The following is an 11,149-nucleotide window of genomic DNA, read 5'->3' as shown; positions in this document are numbered from 1 at the left end:
TTTTGTATGTCAACAATGCTTATGATTTAATTTTGTTCTCTAAAATCCTTTTATAAATTAAACCTTTAAAGGTTTTAAGGGTGTAAAAGTACTCAAACTTAAAAAAAGTAATAATAATAATTAAATCTCTACTTTTTTTTACACTCAATTGAATAATTGAACTTTCAAAATGCATTAAAAGGCAGTAATTTATAAAAGGGTCACCTAATTATAAAATTAGTTTTCTTTTGATCATTCAATTATTATTTTTTCAATTTAATCATTAAAATTTTGAAATTCAATTTTTGGATCAATTTGGTCCTAATTCTAAAGAAAATGAACAAATTTAGTGATCAACATTTACAAAATTTACCAATTTAGTCATAATTCATAAAAAATTCCAAAAAAAACTAAATTATTTAAATAAGGGTATAAACTACACCTTTAGTCACTAAATTATGGGTAAATTTTCATTTTGGTCACTAAACTAAAAAAAGTTACAATTTGATCATTGAAATATTCAAAAGTTTTCATTTAAGTCGCTGGACTATTCAAAAGTTTTTATTTAAGTCACTTAGTTATTAAAGTTTTTTTTTTAAATGTTCCAACAAGGAGCTCCAAGCGACAATTCAACGATCTGTACGGTAGATTAGTACCCATTGATGAGTTGTTTAAATTTTGGTTCACAGATTTGTGACGTCTAAAGCTGTTTCATGAAAAAAAAATGATTTGCAGAAAAGAAGGGGAAATAGAGCTTTCGATTAATGTAGGCAGAGAAAATTATATAGCATTGATTGTAACAACTTAGAAACTTAAATGAAAAGTTTTGAATAGCTCAATGACCAAAACAAAAACTTATCTATAATTTAGTCCTTTTAGAGTTGGGTTTTGGTTATGCACTCAAGCTGAAATTGTTCATTATTATATATACAAACCATTGAGGACACTTTTTTTGTTAATAGCAATCTCAAATTTGATGTCTGAATAATTCTTATACAAAATATATAAGAACATCATTATTTCCTTAATTGTTCTTTCAGCTAAATCCTTTCATATACATTATTTTCCCCCAATTTTCCTCCTTCCCATCAGAATTCAAAGAAATTTATGGTTGGGTTGGTTTACTATTCTCCACGCGACCTTTCCATTTCTTTGCAAATATGATGACAATCCGGCAGGAAACTGTAATGAATATCATGTTACAGCGTGAAAGTGTTTGAAGTTGTTCATGCAATCCATTTTATGGTTGCCGATGAAATTTTAACCTCAAATCCATGCCAGGGATTGGTATCGAAATTAAGTACTGATTGAAGTAAAATCGATTAATATATCTCCAGAAATCAAGCAATCACCTTAAATCTTCAAAGAAAATATGAAATGAGGGATACTGAACCCCTAAGCTATCACACAACCAAACAAGTATTCGAACCCCATTTTTGTTTTTCTTTTGTTCGTTTTCCTTTGGTTGGTCAACACTTCATAGATTAACAACAGGAGAAAAAAAAACCTTTCATTTGATTCACTCATCGCCCCAGGCATCATCTCTCAACTTTTGCCTTGTAACTATTCGGGTCCTCCTGGCTTCTTCCTGGCTTCTTAATTCTCTAGACCCGAAGTTTGACGGCAATTTTGATCCTATTGCCTGAGCAATCAGCCTCTGGGCAGTTCTTGCCGATGTCTGTGGCCTTTGGCGAGGAGGCTCCAAATCTGAGTGATGAACAGCACACATTTCACCACCATCAAAACCTTTACCACGTATTCCTTTATGAGATAAATCCTAGAACTCTAAATTATGCAAGATTGGCCCAACAATGGAATAACATCTCTCCCTTTTTTTGAGGTTTGTTACTTGGGGAGAAGCTACCACAACACTTTAAACAAACAAGTTGCATAATTTATGACATGGAAATATACCAACTACTAGGCATAGAATACTATAAACTGGGACGAGTGTCAAATACAGATATGCATCTCACACAGGTATGCTTAATATTTTTTAAGTTTTTTCATATATTTGGAGGATCAAACCTCTCTAACTATGTACAAATATATGTTAGGTACCTGTTAGGTATGAAACTTCAGAGAAAATAAAAAGTTCGGATAACATAGGCTATAACTCAATGTAGATTTATATCAGTTGAAAAGCTGCTTATATAAACAGAAGTACAGATACAGAAAGAGGGTGTCTGGTCTCAAACAAAAGAGCATCTTCACAAGCCAATAGCATATAAATTAGAAATATCTCAGCATGGTTAATCCAAATTCAACAAAAGCAAATGAATCATTAATGCACAGAGAAAACTAAGCACAAATACACATGGTAAATGGACAGCAAATGTTGTAACTGTTCAATTAAATGACGCAAGCCTATTTAAATTACCTTTTGCTGAAATTGAGCCCAAAAGTATATCATCCTTGTCAAGTATACGTATAGTAAACGGACATCGAACATGGTTGCGGGCTTCAAGGGCTGGCATCAAAATTTGAGATATCTAGTCAAATCAAAACTATTGATGCAGAACTGTGCCAGCTGATTGGAGATGGAACAATACAATTTATATGTTTAACCCTCTTTTTAAGGACAATGCTATAGATTGTCCAAGTGGTTCAAAATGGAACAACAAATACATCCATTAATGTTGACTCATTTTAAGTCTGCCATTGTTTCAACGGTCCAAATATGGACAACAAATAAATACAATTGAAGTTTACTTTCATTACAAGTCCTGCCATTGTTTCTACTTGAACCATTAGCTTTTCAAATAAAAAAGCATTGTCCTTTTTCTGATACAATTGAATTTTATCTATCCATGTGAGAGGAAATCCTCCAATAATTTAAAGGGAAGTTGACAACAACAAGAACTAAAACAAGGAAACAAACAACAACAAAGCACCAAATAAACTGCTTAGAAGGAAAAATATCTCACAAAGCCTTTCCAATATATAGGATTATAAGCAACTTTAGACAGATGGCTACCCACATCCTTAAACATCAGAAGCAAGTTCTGAAAGAAGCTAATGGCATCACAACCTGATCGCAATGCTATCTCTGGTTACTTTCTCCCTAAATTTGATAGATACAGCAATTTCAACCAATTTTCAAAAAAATGGTAACCAACAGAACAACCCATCCCGACATATTTGGCACACAAAATGATTTGTGTTCTAATCTAATAATGGCTTTGAGATGGACGTACTTAAAATTTTGGCTGAAGAGTATATGTCTCATCTAAATAACGTTAACAGCTTGAAGACTTATTAAAAAAACTAAACTTAAAACATAGATAGCTACTTAAGAAAGATGAGGCTTATTAATATGTTAAACAACTGTTAGGACATGGCTACAGGGAAAGAAGCACCATTATCACCACTTGTTATACCATGTCAATTTAAAAAGCCTGCAGCATCAGGCACAGACAAATCTCTGATTAAACTATATAAAGATAAAGGCTCCACGCCCATCACAAGTGATGTATAGACCAATATGCTTACAACTTGAAAACCTAGGTCAAGAAGCACTCCGATCTTATAACTTGAAACTAAAAAATGAACCAAAAAAAGTAAATGAGAAAACTCACCCTTCCCTCAAGATATCATTTTCCTTAATTGCATTCTGTTCTGGGACACATATTTAATCAAGAGGAATAATGCTTGTATCCAGCCCCAAGTTTAATCGATGCACGTTAAAGAGCTATAACCATGATACTGATTCCAGTTTTCTGAACTAGTGAAAATTTTAAAAGATAGCCCCTACCTCAAACTAAATTTAGATATTTAATTCACATAGCATACAAAGAAGCATCAATAATAAAGCTAGTAATTATTACCTACAGAAGGTGTTCGAAATACTGCAAGGGCTGTTGTATCATTGACCCAGCGGATGGCAACTCCTCGATCTCTGAAGTCTTCAAACAGCTTCTCTAGGTCTGTTGTCCTAGTACTTGGTGAAAAGTCAGCCAAAACAAGAACATGATGCATGCCATATTTAGCTGCGTTAAAAAGAATTTCCAACCGTAAATGACTAGAAAGACATAAAAAGACAATACAAAAAAGTTAATTTGAGAATTGACTATCAAACTAAAATCAGCCATCCAATGTGATGAATCAAGGTTCAAGAGGTTCTATAGTAACATATCCAAATCCATTAAAAAACTTATTACTTGCCCCCAGTTGCAATTTGTATTCATCTTACTGAAATAAAAAAAATAAAAAAAGGATAGCCCAGAGTTCTCAACCTTATACAGCAACTTCCATTAAACTTGTTATATTGATATGTTTGACCAGTGTAAAAAGAAAGAAAGACCATAAATAACTTGAAACCGTTGAAAAAGATATGACAAGACAAAAGAAAGCTTGTCATCAAAACACAGTGTTAAATATTTCAGTTTGAAAGGAATTCTACATCCTATTAGATCAAGGCCTGGGAACAAGCAAATAAACATAGTTTCAAGTTCAATAAGAAAAGACTAAGCTATCTTATACATATACAGAGCATTTATGGGGAAAAAAAAAACTTGAATTGTGAGACATAAAGGCTTACATTCCATCGTTTTTGTTTCAGGGTGTTTGCACACATCCTCATTATCAGTATCTTTCGATGCAGACACATCGGAGAGTCGATCGCTATACAATTCAGTTTTTCTATATGAAAATGTTCCCCTTCCCCGTCTCTTAGGGGCTTCAACTTTACTATCCTCCAAAGAAAGATTTGACACTCCAGGCAAGCATTCTGAGGAGAGTAATTCACTTGGTTCACGATCTGCAATGGCTTCCCAATCTGTACAAACCATTAGAATTGCAATTCCATAACAGGTCATCCAAAAAACTATTATACAGACATTTCAGAGAACCAAAAAAAGAGAAAAGACCATTCAGAGGGAAAAAGCTATTGAAACGAAACATACCATCATCTGAAGATGATTTGGGTGTCCAACAATCACCAGGCAATACTGGTAACTTTTCAAGATTCCCTTTTGCAAAAAGATATAAAAAGAAAAATCAGATCCACATAATTCATAGAGATACATACAATAAAATCCCCCCCCCCCAAAATGCAGACATATTAGGTTTTCCATCACACTACCCTACAAAAGAAGAAAAATTCTGCAAGGCACCGAAATACTATATGTGCATTCAAAAACCAAAAAAAAAAAGTAGCAAACTCGATCCTCAAACGAAGGTTAAGGTAAAGAGTAAGTATATTGAGTTGTACCATGAGTCAAAGGATTGTCATTTTCAGCCAAAGAAACATCAGATGAAGTTAAGGAATCCTCCTTCAAGTCCTTGTTTTTCAGCCCTATACTGAAGTTGCAAAAAGAAAAACGCAAGAAAATTTTAGCATTGAAATTATTTCTATTTACATTAACAATAAATGAAAAGAAAGAGAGTACCTTGAAGAGTGAGCATGACGCTTGAGAAGAGAAGCGCGTGAAAGAAGTTGATCGGATTTAAGGGAGAAACCGATGGAGGAATAGAGAGAAGCTAAGTCAGAGAGAGCAGATGGTAATCGGAGGTCGTCGGAGGAGGACGCCGTCTGGAGTTGGGAAATGAGATTTTCGAGGAAGGAAATAGCGCCTTGCGTGTCTCCGGCAGCCACCAGATCCTCTACTTTCTCACTCCAACTCTCGTCTCCTCCTTTTTCCATTTTTCTTGTTTCTTTTTTCCTCTTTGGTTGCTCTGTTTCTTCACACACACTTCATCACAACAAATCTGTGGCATATTTTATTTTGAAGCTCAGCTCAGCTCAGCACAGCCAAGCCCAAATTAAAACACAAACTCTTGTAACTCCTCCTTTTGGGCCTAAAGAGAGAGAAAATAACACATATTTTTATTTTTGAGATTAGACAAACATATATAAAAAATTATTATTTTTTCAATAATTGAAGGACACCAAAGTTTTTGATGTTACAGTTGTCTAGTTTATATGGAGAAGAAAATCAGTTTGAAAGGTAATCTAATTGGCGCCTGCAACATAATAGCTATGGCTGAAATCATATAACTAATGAAGTCACAGAATACAATTTTGTATTTTGTCAAGTTTAAACAAAGAGATATTATTTTAAGCTCTGTAAATAGGGACACTGTTTATTTGATCTAATAAATCCTTTTATTTTATATGACTTTATATTTGTTGCAATTCAATCATTCTTTAATTATGACAACTGAAGTGTTAAACAATATGTTAGTCACAGTGCATGCGCCTTGCTGCCAAAGAAGTATGCCAACCAATAAGCAAGCTGATTTTTTCCCCACCAATCTGCTTGATTGGATGGAATCTAATTTATGTTGTCCTTTAAGGATGCTGAGTATAGGGATCACTTGGTCTAGTTTTTTGGGTTTAATTCTTTGACGTATATGGAAAAATAGAAATTTTTTTTTTATGTTTCAAGAAAATTTTTGGACTCATCTGTTAGTTAGGCTACACAGTTCAATTTAGCTCATAAGAATGGTTCACAAGACAACTTAGAACCGTTTTTAACTTACCTTCATCAGGTAATTGGGTTATCTTATATACTGATGGTGTTGTTCAGTCAAATGCAGGTTTTGCTGTTGTTGGGAGTGTAGTGAGAAAATAAAATGGAGATTGGATCTTAGGTTTCAATAATTATTTAGGGGACTATTCGGTTTTTAAGGTCGAGCTGGAGGTGTCATGAATGGTCTGATTCTTCTCAAAAGACGAGGGTTTAACAAGGTCTTGATTCATACTAGCAGTTTAGAGGTGGTTAATGCCTTCTAGGATAGACAATTGACGAATTCATCCTCAACCTTGATGAGAAGGATTAATTGAAAATTAAACGCTATGGATCAATGGAGAGGGAGAGTAATCAAGTGGTTGATTGCATAGTTAACATAGCTTATAATAGGACAATTGTAATACAAATATTTGAAGATGTCTCTGAGCAGCTTGAGGTAGGATTATAGTTAATGATTTTTAGAATAGGATTGTTTAGTTTAATTTATTTGCGTTGTTTACTCACAAAAAAAAAAAGAAGAAGAAGTTAATTTGCTAGTTGGATAGTGAGCAAATTATAAGGAAGTTGATTTTTTATTATATAAAATATGACTTCTATTTTTATAAGAAAGTTAATTTGAGTCTAAGCATAATAATAAATTTAGTTTTTAATATTTATATATTTTATCAATTTAATCTTTATCTTTTAGATCTAAATTTGGTCTTATCTTTCAAAAAGTAGTCAAATTATTATTTTTAATGAAAATAATGATTAATACATTAATTTTTAATAATATTAGCATAACAAATATAATAAAACAATTCAAAATTTAAAAATATAAAAAATTAGCTTGAAGTACATGTGAATTGCCATATAGGTTTTCATGTCTACAATTCAACATTTTAGTAAATATTTTATTAAAAAATAGTATTTTAACTCTTTTGAAATGTTGATGCTCAAAAGAATAAAAATTAAATTGATGAAAAATATAAACATTAACGATAAAATTTATCATTATAACTTTCAAATATTAACATTTCAAAGTATATTTTTAAAGATATTGCAATCTCACAAATTCCAAATATATATTGGGACTTTAATGGATAATTTGCTTGATTTTCTTCATAAACTTGTACCCCTAGACATAAAAGAAGTTCTGGGTTGTTTTGTATTAAATTTAATCTCATTATTTCTAAGGTTAAGATTTAAAATTTTATTTTGATGATTTTTTATTGATATGCATTGAAATCTACAAATTTTAAATATAAAAGAAAATAATTAAAAAATCAAAGCTTCGTTATTTTTTACGGGGTAAATTGTAAAAATAGACATTTTTGTTTATCTTAGATTACATTTTAGTCACTTATGTTTGAAATGTTACGTTTTAGTCACTTTCATTATTATTTTGTTACGAAGTGATCACTCTACCGTCAAGCTCCGTTACCTCCCAAATGGCGATCCTATGTGGTGGTCCTACGTGGCAGTCCAAATGAGTTTTAAATTCCAACTTGGATGTCCTACGTGGTAGTCCAAATTAAATTTATTTAATTAAAATCCTATTTTCATCTCAACAACTGGACATCCAAGTTTGTATTTAAAACTCATTCGGATTGCCACATAGGACTGCCTTTAGAGAGGTAACGAAATTTAATAGTAGAGTGACCACTTTGTAACAAAATGATAACGTAAGTGACTAAAACGTACAATTGAAACATAAGTGATTAAAATGTAATTTGAGTCAAACAAAAGTGACTATTTTTGTAGTTTACCCTTTCTTATATAGTGGATCTTGTGAACTTAACAACGTATTTGTAGAGAACCTGACATATGTCTCTCAATGAAGCTAACAATATCGTGGATCTTGGGTTCATCTCCAAACTTCAGGCTAGCGAACCTCAGGATAGACAACTTCGTTAAGATTTTATGAGGGCCATGTAGAGGCATAGAGTAATTGATTACGAATCATCTTAAACGACTTATCCTAAGATATAGCATCACCATCACTGCCAAGAATATCAAATCAGGCTTTAATGTCAGTGTCTTATTCCTCACTATAAAAGAACTATGCAAACAACTCTTCTCAAAATAGATCTCTTTCCCAATCTAAACCTTCTTTTTCCTCCATTGAGTCATCATCTTCCTCCCTTATTTACCTCATTGGTTAACAAGCTTTAACGAAATTTATATGTTTAAATGAAAAAACTGCAAATGTTTATATAAACAACAATTGTTGAAATATATTTAAGGATGAAAACAATTATCAAAGAGATAAATTGAATTGATAAAAAAATATAATTTATTTCCCGTCGCCAAAGTTATTTGTGTGGGGGATTGAATGGGCAGCAACTAGGGGTAGAAGAATTTTATTCAGATGTAGTTGAATCTGTAACCTAAATTTTAGGAGTGCCTACTAAAATTACCAGATTGAAAGGGAAATGGAAAAGACAAGACCGTATATGTTGGTCCATTTTGGACTACCATTTAAAACATGTATGAATTGGAACAAAAAGAATCATCTAATCTAATACCAAGGTGAAGTGCATTATTTAATCCAATATAGTAACCAAGATATATCCAAGGATTTAGCTGCTGATTTACAACATTCTAAAGTGGGGAATATTTGAATTTGAAGACAATTTTATATAATCAAAAAGTAATTGAATTGGTGAAGTAAATTACTTATGGTTACCATATATGGTCTTGTCCTATTCTTTTCAGATGTTGGTGATGGTTATAAGGATAAAGTATATTTTAATAAATTCGAGAAGATAGAATTTGTATACAATAATTTTTAACGTAATCCAAAGATTTTGTCAAGATTATAGAGTTAACATTAGTGTAGGTTGTGAAAATTTCGGATTATTATGCATGAAGTTAAAATTATTAAGAGCAAAATTAAAGTTACTATTGATAAAAATGATGTGTCATAATTATTATTTTTAATTAATTTAAATTAATTCAAGAGATAAATATTAAAATTTTACATTATCATTAATTAAAAATAAAATAATTAAGTGATAATATTAAATTATTATTTTATTTTTGTGGAGTATGTCTCGCATTTCAGTCAACTTAATACACAAACAGATAGCGGCGTCGTGACAAGAAGCCATGCGGCATCATGACGACGCGACAACGAAACAAGGGAGAAGCAAGAACAACTTCGCGACGACACGACAGGTGATAAGTGCTAAAAGTAACATATTTTAATATCATTCTTAATGCGTTTTTGGGTGATTATTCGATGTTAATGGTAAATTTTATGCTCCTGATCCTTTAAATTCATATTTTTATACTTAGGAGAGCATTTGAGAACAAAAGGAGCAAAAATCGGAGCAAGTTACAGGAGCCACATGGGCCGCCACATGGCCATGTGGTAGACCATGTTGATTTCACGAATTGCACTCCAAACAGTGGAAAAACATGATTTTTAAGGTTTTGCAAGCATTTATAAGCCCTATATATGACAAAAGTAAGGAGATAAGAGAGAGTCGTCATAGAATACTCAAGAAAACAACTCGAAAAACACCATTGAAGCCGATTCTGAAGCATATTTCCATCAAGATTGAAGATTCCCTTTTGATTTCTTTGGAGATTATTATGATTTTCTTTGTTTCTTGTGGTTATATTGTATTTTGGATGTTTTATTTGCTAGCTTGAACTAATTTTCTAAATACCTAGGGAGATGAACCTTATGATGGATTTTGTCATTTGATTTTTATTTTATGTAATAAAGACTTAGATCTTGTTCTCAATTATGTGTGCTTAATTCTTGGTTTAATATTTCTAGACTATTGATTCATGTTTGATATGCTTAAATCAAAGGAGGAATAGATCCTGTTTAAGAGCAGATCTAGCATAATTGAGTGGAGTTGTATGCAATCCTAGAAATAGAACAACATAAATCTACCAGATTAGAGTCAAATCTAAAAAGGAAATCCATAAATCGAGTTAATGCAATAATATGGGTTTTAATTAGAAAGAAATTTCAATTAATCAACCTAGAGTCAGTAATTCTTATTATTGAAGAGAGATATTAGCATAATGTAAGGATATCTACCGATCAAGATACTAAGTGAAGAAATTGCATAATTTAGATTGATAATGATGATGAAATCTAGGTGAATTCTTTCTTAGGTATTGTTTCCTTCTTGGTTGTTTATTCGATTATTTTCCTGATTTGTTCATTGTCACGTTCATAGTTAATTAATTTAGTTAAATTTAGTTATCAATCAATCGCTCCAATTATTTGGTTAAATAATAAAAAGACAATAATTACTAGTACTTTTAGTTCTCGTAGGAACGATATCTTTGTTTATCGTAGCTATACTATTAATTGATAAGTACACTTACCTTAATCTAATTTTTAGTTGGTTTCGTGAACATCAATAGGGGATGTAGAGACGTGGCATGCAATTTTCTCAGTTTTCTTCTTCTAGTCAAATTCTGATTATTTATCCCAGTCTAACTCTGATTAGTGTAGATTATTTGACCTACGAAATTAGCTTATAAATAGGCTATTTTCTACCCTATAAAGATTAACCCATAACACATTTAAGTATTAGCTTTTACAAGCTTTCAGGGAATTTTGTATTTAAGTTTTAAGGGTTCTTATTTTTGAGTTTCGGGATTTACTTTTTATCTTCATCTTTGTACTCTTCGTTTTTTTCAATTTAGTGAAATTATCTTTGCCCGTGGTTTTTTTTAATCTTTTTTAG

At 31.7% G+C, this 11,149-nt stretch overlaps 1 protein-coding gene across 2 annotated transcripts; it reads right to left on the bottom strand.

Annotated features, from left to right (window-relative positions):
* Positions 1 to 1,286: 1,286 nt before the first annotated feature.
* On the bottom strand, positions 1,287 to 5,741 carry LOC105799261 (uncharacterized). Of its 2 annotated transcripts, XM_012629719.2 has the most exons (7): positions 5,370 to 5,736; positions 5,192 to 5,280; positions 4,884 to 4,949; positions 4,520 to 4,756; positions 3,807 to 3,968; positions 2,360 to 2,449; positions 1,287 to 1,686 (listed from the first exon to the last, which is right to left on the bottom strand). In XM_012629719.2, exons 1-7 carry the CDS (start codon positions 5,621 to 5,623, stop codon positions 1,499 to 1,501), a joined length of 1,086 nt encoding a protein of 361 aa, XP_012485173.1. In that variant the 5' UTR covers positions 5,624 to 5,736; the 3' UTR covers positions 1,287 to 1,498. The 2 variants fall into 2 exon arrangements, with proteins under 2 accessions (XP_012485173.1, XP_052477288.1); XM_052621328.1 differs by lacking the exon at positions 2,360 to 2,449 and having other exon boundaries at positions 5,370 to 5,741.
* Positions 5,742 to 11,149: the final 5,408 nt, after the last annotated feature.

Source organism: Gossypium raimondii, chromosome 9 (genome assembly GCF_025698545.1).
Source record: "Gossypium raimondii isolate GPD5lz chromosome 9, ASM2569854v1, whole genome shotgun sequence".
NCBI lineage: Eukaryota > Viridiplantae > Streptophyta > Magnoliopsida > Malvales > Malvaceae > Gossypium > Gossypium raimondii.
Note: the sequence above shows the minus strand (reverse complement) of the source record. Positions and strands in the feature narration are given on the sequence as shown.